Source organism: Photinus pyralis, unplaced genomic scaffold (genome assembly GCF_008802855.1).
Source record: "Photinus pyralis isolate 1611_PpyrPB1 unplaced genomic scaffold, Ppyr1.3 Ppyr1.4_unclustered_Scaffold3984, whole genome shotgun sequence".
Taxonomy (NCBI): Eukaryota; Metazoa; Arthropoda; class Insecta; order Coleoptera; family Lampyridae; genus Photinus; species Photinus pyralis.
In genome coordinates this window covers 20,887-41,974 of record NW_022171495.1, presented here as the reverse complement: position 1 = coordinate 41,974, position 21,088 = coordinate 20,887, and the positions used below count along the sequence as shown (strand labels likewise).

The 21,088-nt window shown below is 36.2% G+C and overlaps 2 protein-coding genes across 2 annotated transcripts; both read right to left on the bottom strand.

The window, feature by feature from the left end:
* Positions 1–733: 733 nt before the first annotated feature.
* LOC116182139 lies at positions 734–1,936 on the bottom strand. The gene is made up of 4 exons (XM_031502634.1): positions 1,586–1,936; positions 1,101–1,521; positions 844–1,052; positions 734–775 (listed from the first exon to the last, which is right to left on the bottom strand). Exons 1-4 carry the CDS (start codon positions 1,934–1,936, stop codon positions 734–736), a joined length of 1,023 nt encoding a protein of 340 aa, XP_031358494.1.
* Positions 1,937–2,272: 336 nt separating this feature from the next.
* Positions 2,273–3,088, bottom strand: LOC116182141 (the record flags this gene model as incomplete). The annotated part of the gene is given in 1 exon segment (XM_031502641.1): positions 2,273–3,088. A coding segment is annotated over 1 exon segment (816 nt), but the record flags the coding sequence as incomplete, so codon positions are not given.
* Positions 3,089–21,088: the final 18,000 nt, after the last annotated feature.

The window sequence follows — 21,088 nt, the reverse complement described above, 5'->3', positions numbered from 1 at the left end:
ATGTCGTAACACTTTAAATTTTTCCAGGATACTCCACTCGTTATGTAGTTTAATCCATTCCTGCATAATATTTTCAGGAGGTTCCTCGTCCCAAGCTAAATTCAACCGCCACAACTCTTTTACTAATAATTTCAAATAGAGAATAAAGGGAGCAATGAGACCTATCGGATCGTAACATCTCGCCACTGTTGACAAGATTAGCCGCTTGGTACACTTCAACTCGGGAAGTGTTATATAAAAACTCAAAGAATCTGAATCTGGATTCCACTGCATTCCCAAAATTTTAGTATCCGCCTTAAAACTTACAGAATTTGATAACCGCTTATCAATAGGAATTTTTTCTAACAAGTCAGTACAATTTGTAGACCATTTAGTTAATTCAAATCTTCCCGCCGCACACAATTTAATAGATTCTACATGAAGACTATAGGCTTCCTCGAATTCACTGACACTTGTTACCAAATCATCCATATATAAATCCCTATTTATTATTCTAGCAGCTAACGGATATTTGAAGCCTTCTTCCAGAATCAATTGTTTAACAGTTCTCAACGCTAAATAAGGAGAAGATTTCACCCCAAACGCTACCGTTGTAAGCTCATAAACGTTTACTTCGCTTTGAGGTTCGAAACGCCATAATAACCGCTGAAATTTCCAATGGTCCTCAATTAATTTTATTTGGCGGTACATTTGACGAATGTCCGCCGTTATAGCTATACCAAAAAGTCTAAAATTAATTAACATTGTAAATATATCTGCCTGTAGCTTTGGCCCGCTGTACAACAGATCATTTAAAGAAACGCCGCTATCTGAGGGAGCGCTAGCATCAAACACAACCCTTACCGGAGTACTAATACTTTCGGGTTTAAATACCGCGTGGTGAGGAATAAAATAGGATGACTGACCCTCGTTAATCTCCTGAACCAATCGCATATGACCTTGATCGATATAATCCTGCATCACCCTATTGTATTCCAATCGAAGTTCCGGAACCTTAGATAATCTTCTCTCCAATGATAATAAACGACACTGAGCCATGCTTTTAGAATCTCCTAAATTGTTTGGGGAAGTTTTAAATGGTAAAGCGACTTTAAACCTACCCTCTTCATCTCTAGCCTTTGTGCACCTATAAAGTTTATCACACTCAACTTCCTCCGGTTTAGGAATTGCCTTTTGTGGAACTTCTTCGACTTCCCAAAATTTTTTCATTAACTGTTCCAGTGAGGACTCATTGGATACAGTAAAACAAGCCTGGATATCCGTTTGTACTGGAGCTACCGGCACCTTTCCCATTACAACATACCCCAAAGTAGTTTGAAGAGCAATTGGTTTTCCGGCTGTACCCAATACTCTACCAGAACCAATTAAACAAGAAAATGTTTCCGCCCCTAGAATCCCATCCACTTCTCGAGATTGGTAAAATAAATCATCAGCCAACGGAATATCTCTCAAATGAGAACAGCCGTCGGTATCAACTTGAAGCCTAGGAAGTTTATCCGTAATTTTTTCGACTATTAACACCTTAAGTGCATATTTACAATTCCGATTATGACGAGACGCGATCAACATCTGCCATACCCCTTACCGGTTCCGACACCTTACCTAATCCCTGCACCGAGGAATAACATTTCGAAATTTTAATACCCAAATTTTTGCAACACCTAGTCGTTAACAGGTTCGCTTGACTTCCGCTATCCAAAATAAATCTAGCTGTTTGACCTCCAACCTGACAATTTAGAATATCGACCACCGCGGTTGATAACAAAACCGTATGCTTAGTAGGCATCGGATTGGCTGTTGCCTCCTCCGTCGAGCACAGGTTAGTCACCAATCCTGAACTCTCCGCTAAAACCGATGGCCTCTGCACATCCAAATCTGCACTTCCCCTCGAAGACCCTGTCGCCTCGTTTAGCCTTTCCCTATTTGGCCTACCCATGTGTAGCAGAATGTGATGCCTTTTTTGACATTCGATACACGACCGATCAGATGTGCAGAACCGTACACCATGATGTGAACAATTATAACACCAATTATTTTTTCTCACCGCTTCATACCTCATAGCCGGAGTCAACCGCTTAAATTTGTCGCATCTAGTTAAATAATGCCACCCCTTATGACAATAAATACAACTGTTTCCAGTATGAGAAGTGGTAGCCGCATTCTCCTCCTTAGGAGCCTCATTGACCAAAAAAGACTTTGATATTTTTCCTACGCTTTCACCCAGATTTCCCGATTTTAGTGGTAGCTTCTTATTCAAACTTAATATTTTTGACTAGTCTTTTACAAACGTTATGATATCCTCGTAACTAGGAAGCTCCGCATTTCGCTTAGAAATTTCAAACAATTTTACTGTGGCCGGGTCTAATTTTGATAAGGCTAAATAGCCTAAAATGAAATCCGTTAAATCAACTAATTTGAAATTCTTAAGAGCCTTTACTGCCGCATCAAATTTTTCTAAGAATATATTTAAGCCCTTTGAAGCCTCGTATAGAAGCTGCTTAAAGTCTATAATCTGTTCCAAATAACTATTAGCGAGAACTCTTTTATTATGGTATTTATCGAGAAGCGCTTTCCAAATGATTTCATAGTTCTCCCCCGTGGGAGCTAATCCGGAGCAAACCGCCAAAGCTGGACCCTTAAGCCTCCCGACCAAATAATGCACCTTATCGGCGTCCGATAGATCCTTATTTCCATGAATCAAACTTTCAAATATTGAATAAAAGATTTCCCATTCCCTGATTTCCCCAGAAAACAGAGGTAATTCAATTTTCGGTAATTTGGGTACCGCCGCCGTCACTGAGGGCCCCGTTGCCGGCGCGCCTTCCCTTGCCGCTGCCTTTACTTTTACATAACGTTCCGCGGCCCTACTAATGTGACAACAAAGTTCATCTATAGTACTCAAAACCTTAAAATCTGGCTTATAATCTTCATTAACTTCCAAACTATATTCCGCGATTTCCTCTAAAACTACATTTAAATCTTTTTTTGTAGTTTCTAAGGACCGATACAATATCTTAAACTTTTCTAGTTTATTGGAATTACCTAAATCTTTAGACAAATCGTATAAGTTTTGGAGTATTACAAATAAGTAAATAACGACTCTTTTTTAGCAGTCAAAGTTCTAACTTTTCGTTCCGCTACAGTTGCCATTGCAATATTATACGTCTCTTTATCAACAAGCAATACCTGTATGGTAAAGATAAGCAATAGACAAGAATATTGTATTCTAATAAGTAACAAATAAACAAGTTTGAGTCGAAAACAAGCCCTCTGATAACCCGCTGATAAAACCACGATTTCCCGCTGAAATCGCACGCCTTCGTACTCAGGGTATCAACCACCCTTTGTCTTTCCGAAAATCCACTAATAGGTATGTATTAACGATAAAATTGCGAGATTAAACTTATCTCAAGTTCGACCGATTCGAACTTATTATCCAAAAAATTTCCGCAAATCCTGCTCGAAGGACCAAATGTATTTATTTTTGTAACTTACCATCGATTATCCATAACGGCACTAATATTCAGAAGGGAATGTAATAGGATGGTGGGATAAATTTATGGTAATTGGCCGAGATGGATAATGAATTGTCTGTTGATAATTTAATGACAACTGACCACTTTCTTCTAACTTTTAATCTCACAATTTTTCGTTTTCGTTGTACCCGTCGCGTAGGTACGATGACGTCCGACTACATGGCGGCAATTTAAAAATAATTTCTATTGCGTGTCCAACAGTATACCCAAATATTGTAAGAGAATATAAAAGTGGCAACGTCAAAATTTTATTTGTGAAACATCTTGTAATATGTGTTGTAAAATTCCTCCGTTAGATGTCGCCATTATCGCCCCATCCTTTGAAGACAGCATTGAGAGATTTTCAATACAGCGTTTCCTTTCGGAGATATCATCATCAACTTTATTTTTATTTGGCACGTGAAAAAGTACATACTGTATTGAGGAGCATTGTTTATTACGGATACAACAATGTGCGGCATATAAAAAAAAGTTGGAAATTGGGGGTTTCAACAGGATGGCGCATTTTCCAGGAAATTTTACACATTCCAAATTTTTTGAGGTTGTTTTTATAACTTTCGTCAAGCTTTATGGGGTATAATACATCGTTCACTATTTACTGCACACTGCTAAGTGGGTGGCAGTAATCAGTATCAATATCAGTCTGTGTCTCGCTCCCGGATGGGATTTAATCTCCGTTTCTGCGACTGCGCCGCCTCACCATGCTCATCTTATGCTAGATTGGGGTGGTTCGGTAACTTTTAGATATTTTACTTGAATTTGAAGAATCTTATGAATCGGAAGCACCAAGTCTAATGAATTTCAAGGCTCTCAAGAACTTGATGCAGCATCGGAGGGGTTCAAACAAATGAAAGAGTGCCAAGTATCTGAAACACGAGAATCGAGAAAATCATATAAAGCTATGAATGAAAAATCAGAAGAATCTAAATAAATGAAAAATTTAAAAAAATGCAAAATACGAGTTTGGAGATCGTGACGTAAAAGTTATAGGAAAAGAAGAGAATGCAGCCTGATGAGGAACAAATGTCTTAGGTTTAGAATGTTTGTATAAATCTTTTAAAGTGTGGCTTTTAATTATGCCATTTGCGATACATAAACAACCTCATCTGAGGCTGACAGGAAAAACTTCATCACTCTACTACCTCAATACGTTCCCCTACCACAACATGATGTCACAAAAAAAATAATGTTCTGTGCTACGCGCGGTATCTCATTTCGAAAGCTGTATGCTTGATTAATTTAATCCGTCTACAAAATGGTGCTGTAACCCTTCTGCCTTATTGTGTCAGCGTTAGGGTAGAACGAAATTAATAATAAGTTTCGGCAGTACTAGTTATCCCCGCACCGATATTGTAGAATCCGTCCAAAATGAAAAACCTAAAATTAAATCGCTTACCATAAACCTCCTCGACCCGCGAACGTGATAAAGTCACTGAAATTTGCCCTGTATAATTGGCTAAAGTAGTAAAGAATACTTTTCTCCTTACCAACGTCGCTCGTAAAAGTAAGGAAAGGGAAAACCATTAAAAGAGAATTAATTATAAACCCTATAAAGTTCAAGAATTCTGATTGTTAAATTATATTGATTAAATAATTGTATTTGAATTTCGTCCCCTGTACTAATTTAATAATCGTAGAAAATAAATTGAATGTAATATTACAATGTAATTTCTGAAATACAATTTTAGGTCGCCTGTCAGGTCATATTCCTTTCAGTACAACGAAATATTGTGTCACTTGTTTAAAAAGACGCATTTATCTTTTACTTGGAAAGTTCTTACAGTTCTGGTAGAATTGTATTTTGTGTCAAAGTCAGTATACTTTTATCTTGGCTGTTGTGTCCTGGATAAATCATGTGTAAGATACTCTCCCCTTTCCTTTCCTATTACCCTCTTAATGGTAATGGCTATCCAAAGTCGCCGGAGCAACCTTTTCTCCATAAGTAACTAGGTAATTATTGTAAACTAAAGTGTGTACCTATTTACTGCTAACGTCCAGAGATTTCACTGACACGCATCAAGAGTATATTTGGGAGCTATGGGGTGGATACATGTAAGTGCAGTCTCTTTCAAAATTAATGACCATTGAATAGCAAAACTGCAGGATAGGCAACTATAACATAACAGTAGGTACCACCCTAAATTGAATGGTTAATGTTTTCGAATGTATACCATTTCATTTGGCCTATCTCGTCATTAAAATCACAGTAATAGACTCATTTTACGCCGTGCTTAAAACCAAATGTGTTGGTATTTTGTAAACACTTGGTATAAAGATAAAAATGGTGCCAAACACCAACAATATTGTATTGGTACTTTCCTTCTAGTAGGGTCTTAACTGTCTTTGGTGTGCTTGTATTTGTCAATTAACTTTCGGTATTGATTTCGGCTTCATTTCATATTTAATGATTACTTATACAACTGTAGTGAGCAATTTTTGTTCAAGTAATTCTTTAAAGGTAATAAAAGAGGAGGGTGAATATTACATGGACGCAGGTAATCCCATTCGTGTTTTTACTACTGGCTTTCCTATTGTGTAATTCCGCCACAATAATTTACTGTAAGCAAGAGAAAAGAGACAATTTTATAAAAAGATCAAAGCTTTGATCTTCTTACACGTATATAAATAATAAAGGGCTTCATTTATAAACCATGCATAGGAGAGATTGAATTGACGTTAAAAGCAATTTGAAATGCGTCAAACTCGTGTTTGTAAAAATTCCCTAAAAGCGGTGCTGTATAAAATTGCATACACGCCACATACATTTATTTTGTCTCCAACATGCGAAAAGGAAAGCAGTTAATTATAAATAATGTGCTCACTACATACTGTGTCACAGGATTATGAATTAGTAAATAGCTATACTCAGTTTCCGATTCAAAACTTGATTTTTACGCTGATTTTGTAAAGTAAACTTAATTAAATGATTTATTTATGCACAATTAATTATTAATGAATTATTTTTATTGTTATTTATCGCTCACTTGTACTCGAATTAGTAACATGCAGATTTATTTATCACATAAGAAATCAAGTTGGCGTCGATGTTGGAACTTTTTTTGAAACTTCGCATCGCTTTCGCCGGTGCCTAATCTTTTATCAACTTGATGGCGCCTCGTTGTCTGGGATGCTCGCTACAGTATTTAGATCACTTAGAATTGTTCTAAAGTGATCGAATCATCACCATAGATATGTTTTTTTCGTAAGTTGGTGCGTTCCCTCTATTTACACAACGGTGCCCTTCATATGCTAACGCTAATAACTAATAAAACAAGAAATTTCAACGAAAGGTTTCATTGAGTTGCAACGGGATTTCTTGCCCCAACTTTATGGGGGTGGAATCATATTCGCAATGTATAAAATTGACGACTGAAATTCAGAATTTTATTTTATGATCCTTACCTGTCACAATAATAGAACGATTTTTGCGTTCTTAAATGTCATACCGATTTAAGAATTCTGTTTGTGGTATTCCGTATATAAATAATTATAAAAATGCAAGCCCAATTACTGACTTTGTTAGATTACAATTTCCTAATTATAGAATTTACGAAAATACTGTAAAATTATGATAACAGATCGGATTTCCAAAAAGTTAAAAATATCTGAATTTCGACAAATTTCAGATTCTTTCAAAAATGTGTAAAAATTTTAGATTCGTTAAAATTCGAACTCAAAAGGCTAACTAGGCGTCACGCAATTATGAAAGATCTAATTATTAGGAAAACTTGAGAATTCCGAAGCAAATCTGACGTTTCGAGAAAATATGACTGAAAAAACTCGGGATCCTATAAAAATGTCACAACTCCAAAACTCGTAGATGAAACTGAAACAATTGTGTATCACTTGTTTTTGGATTCCAAAATAGTCTCGGATCTCTCGAAATCTTTTCGATGCATTTAGAAATGTAACGGTTTAGTTACATTTATAAGGATCGAAAACCTCACTTCTATTATATAAAACTTCTACGGGACCGGCAAAAATTTAGTATAAGAATCAATTTGTTTTGATTGAATATATTGAGTAAAATAGAGGCGATAAAATTCAATGTTCCTTTCCAAGCTATTTGACTTAAGATATCCGTTTGGCTCAACAAAAAAAAATACAAAAAAGGCAATGCAGTCTCTTGATCACGTGTCAATGCTAACTTTGATCCTTATCAAAATATAGACACGCCTATGCATTCTAAAGAACATTTTAAACCAACCAAAGAAATTGTGTAACTGATGAAATTTCCAATCAATGAAGCAAAATAACCCAAATCCTCTCTTTGGCTCGCTAGGCTTGTTATCAATAAACGCAATACAAATCTGTTCCATGCAAATGATTCTCATAGTTTAGGTCGATTCGTTTAGGAATATTAAAATTACTTGACAAAATTAATATGCAAATTCCCAAAAATAGTCGACCACTGCTTCTACACAAATCAAAAATTGAAAATAACTTGAAGTTTTTGCCGTGGATAATATGTATTCTCTTCTGGCAACAATTGATCTTATCTCCCTTAGGAAAATGGCTCTTCCTTTAGAAATATGGAAACAGATGGTACAGTTGACTCCGTGATGAATGTAAAACAAAAATGTCCATACATATTCTAAATGGAGGCGCTGTCCAATGACGTCACTCAACTTTGTGAAACTTGCTTTTAACCAATCGTTGCTGTTAGCGATCCGAAAAAAAGAAATACTTTACTACAATAATTTGTCAATTCGCGAAATATTTGTCACAAATCCGGTTTTAATTACTGCTTGTAACGACGCGATTTAAAATAGCAGCAAACTTCTTGTTTAGAATTTTCTCACTCAAAATAAAACTGGTAACACTTTACCGCTACTTGATAAACTTTCACAAACTAATTGCGCCTGGAGGCTCTTGAATTTTAACCACAAAAACTTCGCCAATTCGCGGAATAAAAATTTCTAACACTCAAATAATACGTGCTTACACTTTTAAAGTTTAACATCGCCTACCGTAAACCCCCTTACAATCCGGTCTGACTGACAAAAAATGCACACGTTGTTATCGCTTTTATTTGCAGACATACTTTCGTTCACGTTCGATATGAGGCGGTATATGTGTAAATTTTCCTATGTAGGAGTTAGGATTTTGTCATCCACCATCTATTCCTGCCAATGATTCGGTTTGGTTACGCCTAGTTTTTGTGTTTGGTCAAATATTTTTAGGGGTGCATACAACAGATACAATGCAAAGTTGGATTTGCTGTAGGTAGCATAGGTAATTTCTTAGTTTCCCATTTAAGAGCATTCTGAATTGTATCCCACAGTAGAATCTAAATCTGAAAAGTAAAACCCACTTCACTTTAAAATTCTTACTAAACATTCGTTGTAGAGCGCTTAAAATCCCAAACGACCCACTGAAATTAAATGTCATTGCATAAAATCTCGCATGAATTTAAATGTATGCAGATTCGACGAAACGAAGCATTTACACGGCATTTTCAAGATTTCCTTCTAGTAAATAAAGGTGTAAGATGAGCTAGTCACGAATCCGACTTTCATGCTAGTGTCATGTTAAAGTTTCATGATTCATTCAATTTCGTCACGTTAATTTCCCTGCTATTTATCATTCAATATCCGTTTTGGGGGTCCTATTCTGTAAATATAAAACCGAACTACAAAAAAAGAAGGCAATATGCGATTTGTCTTGTTTTTTTAGATGTATTGGTCGCAAGGATATGGAGCTTCGAAAATGCTTGGGAATACCCTACCCGAGTTCACGTTGTGAATGTGTAAGGTAGATATACCTTTATTAAACTTGCAAATTTAATGATATGGACTGTGTTGTGAATATTTGTACGAATCGTGCATATAAAGTGGAAATTTCATAGGGACGGTATACCTACCGTCTTAAGGATTTACGGCAACTACCAATTTTAAATTTAGAACCGAAACCACAAATTTAAAGCCTATCGAAAAGTAATGAATTTTAAACATTGCAGTTTATTATTAAAAGGAAGTTGCAAAATTCTTATTCCACGAACGTTTGCTGGCGACTGTTATTCCAACAGAAGGGAAACGGAAAAGCTTTTACAAATTACACGGAAAATATTTATATAACAGAAAGGAGAGAGAAGTAGAAATAATGCATTGTAACTGTTACACTTTTCGCAAACGTCAGCGCTTAAAATTTATGAAATGCAAAACTGGAACTGCACCGTAAAATCAAATTTGGTTCGTACGTGCTTGGGGTTGTTAATTAAACTGCTCGCTGTGTACCGACGCACATTTTTATTTTTCATTAATCATCACGTATTCTGGGGTTTTCGCATTAAAATGCGGTCTCAACTTTTCATAACTAACACAAATTGAATAGTGGATAGTTACCTATAAAAAGCTAAACTAGACTAAAATTCATATATCTCTCTTGACAAAACAACTGTAACAATATAATGGATCATAATGCGCACCCACTAGGCAAATAATTCAAAGGGACAAAACCGGATTTAAGGTATTTCCTTTTTACGTGATAAATAGGTCGACTTTATGATTTATCACAAGTTGTACCAAAAACCTTCAGAAATGATTTCAAACTTGTTTTGATTTATGCTCCAAAATATAGTGAATTGTTCTTGCGTCATGCAACGAATGAATGTCGAGGACAATCACCTAAAGCAGCGAAGCGACTCAGACGTACCTACTTCAAATTTAAGCAACTATTGCAGAGGAGCTTTTAAATGACGGAAAATATGTACAAGCCATGAACGGGGTATCTGCGAAAGAGGCAGTGAAACACTAGTCAGAATGCAATTTATGTATGTTCAAAGCNATCCAATTCTATTAAGATGCTATAGCGGTCGTCATCGCCATTCATCTAATCGTTGTAGCTGCCACGCGAGCAGCCCGGGTTCGATCCCCGGTCGTTGCAGAATTTTCTTACGTTCATACATTTCTACAGTCCGCCAGACTATAATGCGGATCGTTGACATAGGGTGTCACACAGACCCGTGGGGGTTCGTATTTGTATTGACTTATAGGGGATGAATTGATTTAACCATATATCCAGAAAGTACAAAGAACAATGCTTAAATTCCCAGAATCTGTAGATTAATTAAAAAATAACGTGCCTGTCCCTTCTACGCTTTCGTAAATAGTGAATCGTCTCATTTAAACTTCATTTGTAAAGTTACCATTCACACTTATTCTGTAACTCGTTGCTGAACTATTATAACTTGTTGAAAGTTACAAAAAGTAGCATGAAATATTAAACATTTTCACTTAGCAACTTTCTACATCAATTACGAGATGGTGTCCATTTCCAACTGTAGTAAAAGCTTGTAAAATCAAGTGATGTTCAAAGAACACTTTATAATGTTACATTACATTTCGGAATTGCAAATCGAAGTGCTCTGATAGTTTGTGATAAATATGTCGTTACCTCCATAATTTAAAATTATATCAACCGAACTCTTGATAAGTTTAAATTTAAAATTCTGAAATTTTCAAAAGATGACCTCTTCAGTTTGCTACCTACGATAATTAATATTATATTTATAATATTTTATAATGTGTATTACAAATGAATTTATGAAATACATATTATCGTAAAAACAAAACATACAAGTAGATACTTAAGAATGTAAGTGTTTTTTGTACAATTAAATCAAACCCTGTCCGTGGTTTCATAATGATGGTTAATTTCGGAAAGGGCGGTCTCACTGCTCTTATGAACTTATAAATTATACATTTCTACTGTACTATATTGTTGTGTTAATCTACGTAGTTTAGACTATGTTTAATTTTTGTTTATAGCCGCATTATAATTTGTTTATTTTGTTCACTTAATTTTAAATAAATTATGTGTTATAGGATAAGGAAATCATTTGTGTAAAATTGGAAAAGTTTGTCTCGTGTTTTCCTCTGGTCGTAGATAACATTTGCGCTTAGCGCTAAAAGTTAATTAATTTTGTAAACAGATGTTGTCGCGGGTCTACGTTTAAATAATGTTTTATTTAATTAAGGAATAAGGAAGTGGAATCGAAGATGGGGCAAGAGAGGGAAATGGTTTAAAAAGCGTTTGTCTTTTTCGCCGTACTAAATATTCAGTTTTTGAAATTACGAGTATAAAGTTTATTGAAGAACGTTTAGTTAGAGAATTAAGGGATTTTAAGTACGTCGCATTAAACTGAATAGTGGAGTTCGAGTTAAGGAGAAGTTTTGTGTCACGTATTCGAAGAAAAGTGTTATGTAATAACTAATAAAGAAGTGGAGCTTCTCAGGCAAATTCAGTTTAGTGTTTGCGTTTTTTTGTACGCGTGTATTTCATTCAAATCGCAGTGGAACACTGGATATTTGAATTATTATGGTAATTAAAACTCTATTTAACCTGTTTTGATCGAGCGCTTGTAGCGTGGTATTGGTCGCTGGCACTGTTGCCATTTTACAACATTGAGAAAATTTATGTTGTGTTTAAATAAACAGTTTTGTATCTGTTTGAGCCTACATTGCAATTCTGGTTTTATGTTAATTGTTTTTTTGAGTGACTATTTAATTGAGCTAGCTGTTTTTTTTTTGGTTTTTGGGTGGCTTAGTGGCCGTTTATCATTAATAATTTAGTTGCGAACAGCAAGACGTTGCATTTAACATTTCATCAAAAGGGAAAAAGTAAATTGTTGATATAGTGGATCCTCTCATTTACTATCTACTGTTGCACAAATCAAATGAAATACGAAGAAATCTTTCTACAAGAGTGTAAGTGCCACACTACTTGCATAGAAAATTAATGAGTTAAAATTTGATTATAAAATAAAGTTGTTTTGCTACCACAAAATTTAGTATCGTCAAGTGCTTCAAACATTAAATTTGCTTTAGTTAATTATTTAATTAATCCGCTAATGAGTGTACATGCCAAAACCACACAAAAAGTTTTCTTCAAACGCTTCCATCCAGGCCAAATATAATATTTTAAAAGTTGCTTTATAGGTCAAGATTTGCTGAAAACGAGGCGAAAAATCAGCAGTCAAATATTCATTTAACGTAAAGTACATATTTTGTATCGATTAAATAAATTTTAGAACGACCGACTGCATTTAAAAATTTCTGTAACAACCACGGCTCATTATCCCTTGACGGCATTGTTTACATCGTTGTTGCCATAAGTGATTAGTTCAAAATTTTATGATATACGATGAGTTAACAAAGTACAAAAGCTATATGAGTATTTGCTTTCTGAGGTAAAATACGGGCGATGCCATTCCAGTTACGAGTATCTATTTCAATGGCCGTACCCTTCCGTTTTTAGGGGAAATAAATTTCTCTTATGCGATGATTTTGCCCGCCCGTCCGTCTGTCGACCAACATAATTCAATAAGCATAAAAAGTAAGTGGCGTAGTTAATTAACAAAGGGTGCAAATTTGCACGTATCAAATAAGTTTAATTAAATATTTGCACTTTATTATCATTTAGTGGATTCAATGAGAAGGAAAATACATTTTTAAATTGATATAATAGCAATAGTCTCCTAGAACAGCGCCCGACAGCAAATAATATAATTAAAAGGTAGTTCAGATAAGGAAAAGTACATTACTCGTAAACGAAGTTGGTGTTTTTTTAGAGGAAAGTTGGAACAATTACATTCTAAAATGGGTTGTTCACGTTTTAAGAAAAACTCTTATCATCAGTTGTGCTATAATAATCATATGATGAAAACGATAGACTAATTGGGCAAAGGAATCACCAGAAAAACGAGGAGTTGAGTCTCACTAATTTTAATGTAAACTTTGGTGCAACGTATAGAGCAAAATTAATGATTGAATCGAGATGAAAATCTATGACATATTTACAATGTTGAAAATCGTAAATTGTTCAGACAGAACTTCTTTTTCCCATACTGAATGTATCTGCTACGCCTTGTTGCAATGCAAATGTCTGTCAGTTTCACTCTATCACTCCGCAAGACAGCCTATTACCCTAAATTTAGCAAACTTTACTTCTTCTTCATACGTGAATGGTTTGTTCAATTTCAATAAATTACCTAGAACGTAAAAGGCTGACATTCAAATATAATTCTAATTTAAAGCTCTTCAATTGATTAAAATTGTCATATTAGTTATTTTAGGCATGTATGTGTTAGAAGCTGCGAATTACTGATGATATTTATGACATAATTTGTTATATAGAACTGTGACTACTTTTACAATTGTCAAAATTCTTGAACGTCAAACGGGTTCATGTAAATAGAATATCAATTTTTTCACTCGCGATAGTGAAAGTCCGTTTCTATTGCCACAAAATGGGGACTGAAATCGCAAATGATTCCCTAGGGAAATAAAAATAATGAAAACTCCCTGCTGTTAATATATCATTTACTAACACGACACAAAGAAGCACATTATTTATATTTAACAATATACGTCTAAGGAGAAATTAATTGGTTTCCGGTGAGATGTTGCAGACTACGTTAGAAGTACAACTAACCCTTTACTTCCAAAGCCTACCACACCTAATCAAAAAATTAGAATATTTTTTTAAATGCCAATAACTCAAAAACTACCAGATATAGACATACAGAATGTCAATAAAAGTGCCCCAAAAATTCAAATCTACATTAATTTCTGGCATCAGACATATATTGAAAAACTACAGTTTTTGACATTTTTTGCTCTGAAAACTTTGAGCGGTCTGTAACATGCATGACATGCGTGTGACCCCATGGAGAAAATGTGTTTGTCAGCTTGACGATTACATGCGAAGTTTACGAACGCACTACGTAGGGACTGCAAAACGGAAACTTCCATTCTGTATTCTGTTCTCGTTTGGGCTTGAGATCATAACGGCGTAGTTTGGTGGTATGAAAGGAATTGGAAAGTAGTCTGTTAGGTACCAATGTGAGGGAGAACGCTGTATATTTTGTGGGCACTGGCCCAGTTCATTATTTGATAACGCCAGCTTCGAACAGAATGCGTCGCGCGTCCCCACTTACGCCAAACTAATGCGCACATCGTTGAACAGCTGCATAACCCGTAATCGGTTCTACAACAAAAAACACGTGCGTTAAGTAAATTTCGTCCGATAACAAAACCTCTTATCGCAAACTACCAGATGTTCCTACATTGTAACACTCAATTTCACGATTTACAATTAAGTACACACACCTAAATAAATACAAACAATTGTAAAAGGAAAAATAACACCACAGAAATGCAAATTCAAATGTATAAACCAATTCTGTGCTTATTCGTAAATATCCCCCCCCCCCAGATTTATCTTGATAAATTGAAATACTTCTGACATGCCGATCTATCTAAATTGAGGTGATGACAAATACTCCTGCGAAAGGCGGAAGGACCTAAATACCGAAAGGGGGTGGTAAAGTTGCGTACTGTGTTCACACACCAGTCGAAGGTAGAGCAAAACATGCAGTTTTTATGCTGCAGCTGTCTACAAAAGTTGCAGGTCGAGACTAGAAGTTGCACATAAGCGTTTGCGTTATTCAGTATAGGCAAAATGACGTTTTTGGCAGATAACCTGCACGTTAAGTTTAACGATAGTGATACATCACAGGGCGGAATGTATAGGTATGTTAATTGCTAGGCCCCTTTGATCGTATGTCTCTTAAAAGTGGTGTCATTATTCTCTCATCCGTATCATTTATTTGGAGGCGGGTTTCCTTGTAAGGGGATTAATCGGTGCGAAATTTGGTACAGAAATAGCCAATCTTAAAATGTCAATGTAGCATTCCAAGTGAAAGCTTTCCTTACAGTGGTTTTTTGTCCTTTTCTTTATGTCTAAGACTATGTGTACCAAATTTGGTTTCAATCGGTTTAGTCGGATTCCTGGTGCTTCAAAACGTTTAAGAATTAGCTGAAAAGCTTTAGACAGAATCGCGTAGGTGCAGGTGGCGGGCGGTATATGTGCTAGCCACACCAAATTTTTTGCTCATCTGTCTTAAACGCTCTTAGGAGAAATCATAGATTAAAGTTAAACCTTCATAAATGCAAAGGAAGGTATATTTTTAGCGCATTTCCACAAAAAAAAAAAAAATGCGCTAATGTGTCCGTCCGTCCGTCCGTCCGCTCGTTCGTTGTGACGCTACTAGTTCTTTATCTTAAGAGCTATTGTTCTACTTTTTTCGCTCTTTGGTTCGTTATGGTGTCGAGGCTTGCACCAAGGAAGGAATTTATTCTGCGTTTATTGCTAAACAAGTTATTGTAAAAAAACCAACAAACCGTTTTTTACATGTTCCATAATTTTACACTTTTGCCGTTTATTAAGGATCCTAGAGATCGTTTATAATTTTGTATTGCTGTCTGTCGTCTGTCTGTTAGTCTGTCCGTCTGTTCCTTTGTCTGTCTGTCCCTCTATCTGTCCGTGTGAACGATAACTTTGTTTAGAAATGTCCGATCACTTTGACATCTCCGTTAGTTATGAACTGAATAGCATGAAATTCAATATGGGCATAGCTTTAGCCATATAATACGCAATGCCAAAATTTGAGTCGAATCGATTCAAAATTCACAGTGCCCTTTCCGCATGTCGACCATTTATACACCGAATTGCAAACTTTTTTATTTATAAAAGTATTTGAATGAAATTTGATACATAGGCACTTGGAATAAATGAAAATCTAACGCAAATTTCAAAATTGGGTTTTGCGCATGCGCAGTGCCAATTTTTTTATTTATGGAAGTATTTAAACGAAATTTGATACATAGGCACTTGGAATAAAGGAAAATCAAACGCTAATTTCAAAATTTGGTTTTGCGCATGCGCAGTGCCAACTTTTTTATTTATGGAAGCATTTAAATGAAATTGGATACATAAGTGCTTGGAATAAAGGAAAATGTAGCGCCAGTTTCAAAATTTTATTTTGCCCATGTGCAGTGCCAACTTTTTTATCTATGGAAGCATTTAAGTGAAATTTGATACTTAGGCGCTTGGAACAAAGGAAAATCTAACATTAGTTTCAAAGTTTAGGTTTTCGCATGCGCAGTTCCAACTCTCGTATTTAGAAAAGCATTGAAATGAAATTCTTCTTATAAACTGAAATTGAAGTAGCACGTCAAAAATGGATTGCACATGTGCAACGCTATCTTTCATATTTGTGGCCGGATTTTTACGATTTTAACAGAAGCACAAGAAACAAATGGGAAATGAATGCAAGTGGGAATGCGCTTTTTGTAAATCGTTTACGATTACGTTTTAACTTGTTGTATTTTTGCTATACTGTAACAGTTTTATTATTATATCAACATTTTGTTCGTATTTCCATTTCAATCACCCTGTTTATAACTTTTCTATTCTGTGGTAGTCACCTTTTGTAACCTTCACATTCGTTTATTTCCGTACCTGCCCGTTTTAATGTTGTATATTTCTATTATTGGTCTAAAAGCCAATTTCCGCTTTAGATAACCTATGTAATTTGATACCGTAACCATATATGGTATTGTAAGCTTCGATTGACCGCGTTATTGGTCGGAGCAAAACATCGTTGTTTCATTGGGGCCGGAAATGGAAAAATTCAGCGTGTTTTACTTGCTAACCCGAAGAGAACGGTCGTGCGGTTCATCCTGATTTAAGTGCTAATTTAGTTCCTGTTCATTTGTTTTCAACAATTTGGCGAAAGCATCTTTAAAAAAACAAGTGAACCATCATTGTACCTGCCATTTCTTTTTGGGCATGGTAACCATTTAATCCGAAAGGAGTTCTTCTAAAGGAACGTAAGCATAATTGTAAGTTCTCTGTGTGTTCGAATCCACACTACCGTTATTTCTATTTTAGGGGACCATTCTGACAACGATCGTAGGATAACTTCCATTCACTTTCGTACGTTCACGAAGCTCTTTTATTTTCCGTTGACTCTCTCCATGTAGAGGTTCGCATTTATTCTTGTGTAAAAACGTACCACCCATTAGTTTATTATTTTAGAGTTCACGTATTGGGGTCAAGAACTACGATCCGACTGTTTACCTGTGAAACGAAACTATAGACCACATTGTGTTGCGGGTAAGGGGGCATAGGAAAGTAAATCGACTAAGTACTGGAGTGCAGTGTGTCCGATCTAGCATCAAACCATTGAAATAACTTAATGGCCGAGTCGTACATATCTTGAAGCCGCTACCTTGCTTCCGATACTTTGTGTAACACTTAGAGCAGCATTTGTCATTCAACGTGCAACCATATACCAGGACCTGTGGAAAAGAAGACCTAAACATTGATCGTACGGTGATGTAGCATTGTTAAACCTTTTTGTAAATTTGTGTGTTTGCATTTGACCCACCTCGGTGGTGATCAATTGATAATTGGCCTGCATAGAGCCAAGATTATTACTGTTAATTGGTAAGCTTGACATTTTTGGGGTACAATATTTTAGCTAGTCAAAAGATTACTCTCGTTATGGAGTGATAACAATTTATGTAAGGTACGAACGAGCTCGTAAGAACCGAATAATTTCATTGCCCACTCAAGCTATAAATTAAGGTATCTATTTTCAATTTAATTCATTATTTTGCCACTGTAACGATATTTGTGTGTTAACTCCAGAGATTCTGGTGTATTTTATTCAACATTTTATGGGAAATTTTATGTAAACCCCTTCTTTTGTTAACTTTGGGAGGATTCATATTTTTAGTTGCTGCTTACCTTAAATAAGATTATGAATTCCCAGTGGGGAATCTAGGTTGTGCAATTTTGAATTTATTTCATGGTGCAGTGCACCGAATAAAACTTTTTATTTGTGGGTCATTAGTTGCCTATTTTAAAGCTAAAGCTACCTTTCCTAGTTCCGGTAGTGTAAGCGAAACTTAAATTGGAATTAGGTGGCGCCCAGGAAATTTACAAGAAGCCACAAAAGTAAGTAGTGAAGATTTATTTGGAATCGATGATATATGATGAGCCATTACCAAATGTATTAATTCTGTCACCCACTACCCTGTGTATTTGTCTTGCTCTCTCCGCTGTTTACTATTTGGTCAACAGAGCTAGCTGGCCGGTCAGCGGCGTGTGTTTTTTTTTTATTATTAAAGCACATGGTATTTTGTAGCGCCTAGCATTTTGCAGCTTGCGCGTTATAAAAATTGGCGCCTCAACTAAAGTGGCCTGGTTTGTCATTGAAATTTTCATTATAAAAATTGGCTCTTCAACTTTAGTGGCCTTGTTTTTGAATTAATTTTAACATTTGTTTTTGTGTAACCATAAAAAGGTGGAGAATTATAAACAATTGGCAATCGCTTCAAGTAAGATTTTAATCACTTTTAATTTGTACAATTTTTACTCAACTTTTGAATTTGAACTCGATCCAAAGAAGTCTGAACCTACTGTACTTCTGTTTTCATTGTGTGACTTAGTTCACTTTTATTATATGGTGTATTTGTATTAGGTGTTATTACCTAATCATTATTATCATTGTTTTTGAATATTATAAATTACTATTATGGCGATGGACATTAATCGCTTACGAGACACTGAACTGCAGTATGAAGTCGAAATCAGGGGTGGTCAAGTAGGGTCAACTGTCACTGAAAGTAGGAACATCCTTAGGAAGCTCTTAGAGTTGGAGAAAGCACCTGGCTATGTCGCTCCGATATATCCCTTCTCTTTTGATGACGATTTGGTAGCTTTAACAGAGCTAGCCCATAATTTACAAACTCGTATCGACTCTTTTGAAGATGCTTATGGGGGTGGTTCTTACCTCTCAATTGTAACTATGTTTGCACATGCCGACAGACGCTTACACCGGACTCGAACATTACTGACCCTGACTCCTGAACAAACCCTTAAGATTTCGGAATTAGTTACTGTTTTTCGTCAACTTCGGGCATCGTTAGATAACAAAGCCTTCCGCTTCAACGATACTATTTTATTACCATCTGCTGCACCTATTACTACTTCAACACCTACTCGAACTACTGCAGAGGTGCACCCTAAATTATCTGTTCATAGCACTCCTGTGCACAAATGGGGAATTAAATTTTCGGGAGATAGTAAAGGGGAGACTTTGAACTCTTTCTTGGACAGGGTGGAACGTATGGCTCGCGCGCGCGGGGTTGATACCTTAACACTCTTCGAAACCGCCTACGATTTATTCGATGGAATTGCAAGTACTTGGTATAATGTCAACTCTTACCGAGCGACGTCATGGGAACACCTGACCCAATTATTGAGGGACGCTTTCTTACCCCCTCATTATCAAGAGGATTTACTGGATGAAATTAAGGCAAGAATCCAGGGACCCAACGAAAAAGTCGATATTTATTTTGCCGTAATGCAGGGACTTTTTGCTAGATTATTAAATCCACCCACCGAACGCGAACAAACGCGAATTATTCGTCGAAACCTTTTGCCCTTTTACCTTACGAAACTTGGACCAAATGTACCGGACACTCTGGACGGACTTTTGCTTGAATGCCATCGTTTTGACGCTATTAGACAAGATTTAGCTCGACACGACGCTTTACGTACTCAGACTCGTTTACCATTATTGGAGCCAGGTTTTAGCTGCCCCAATCAACGACCTACCACCTCACGTTTTCCTATTCACTCAATGGAAACGCGTGAGTCACCATGTTTCAATTGTCAACGATTAGGACATAACCGTGTGGATTGCCCGGAACCCAAACAATTGTTCTGCTATAAATGTGGAACCACTGGGGTTACTATTCGTTCATGTACATTCTGTTCGGGAAACGGACCACGAAACGCTCGTTAGGTTGTCGCGAGGTTTCGGAGGTTCCGACAACCAAATTTTTGAAATCTTCTTCCAAACCCAAATTAGACTTTTTACTTCAACATGTCAATAACGATTTAAGACCTTATGTTAAACTCACCATATTAAACCTTCCTTTAATAGGATTGTTAGATTCCGGCGCTTCGCGCTCATTTATTAATCAAGACCTTTGCTTTAAATTACAACAACTTAATTTAAAATTTGTGGAACAACTTACTTCGTGTACCGTTGCTAATAGTGTTGATGCACAGTCCATCGGTTACATCATAGCTCCGTTAACTTTAAAAGATAGGACCGTGATATTAAATTTGCTTGTTATGCCTTCTTTAACTACCGACTTGATCCTTGGAATTGATTTCTGGGATAGGATGGGAATTATTCCCAACGTTTCTGACGATTGTTGGCATTTTGTTGCTACAACTCCAACAACTGTACCGAGCTTGGCTATTATCGACCAACCACATCTTACTGCTGAGCAACAGAAATCCTTAGCTATCCTCCTTGATCAGAAATTCGAAGCCATGGGGACCCAGTTAGGTGTCACTACAGTGGGGAAACATGAGATACGCCTTGTCGAGGGTGCGACACCCCTTAAACAACGCTATTACCCCGTTAACCCTATTAAACAAAAGATTATCAACACCTGCATCGATGAGATGTTGAGAGACCACGTCATAGAACCATCTAATAGTCCGTGGGCTTCACCTGTATGTTTAATCCCGAAGAAAGATAATACCTATCGCTTCTGCGTGGATTATCGCAAGCTTAATTCTTTGACTGTGAAAGACTCATTTCCTCTTCCCTATATTTCTACCATTCTTGACCAACTTCGAGACGCTCGCTACCTTAGTTCGCTCGACATCAAGGCGGC

Excerpts from the sequence above, each read along its gene's own strand:
- LOC116182139 (XM_031502634.1), bottom strand. The coding sequence starts at position 1,936 with ATGGGTAGGCCAAATAGGGAAAGGCTAAACGAGGCGACAGGGTCTTCG. Across the intron at positions 1,053-1,100 it reads AAAGGCTAGAGATGAAGAGG|GAGATTCTAAAAGCATGGCT; the intron begins GTAGGTTTAAAG and ends CAAACAATTTAG. Across the intron at positions 776-843 it reads CCGAAAGTATTAGTACTCCG|CGGGCCAAAGCTACAGGCAG; the intron begins GTAAGGGTTGTG and ends TCTGTTGTACAG.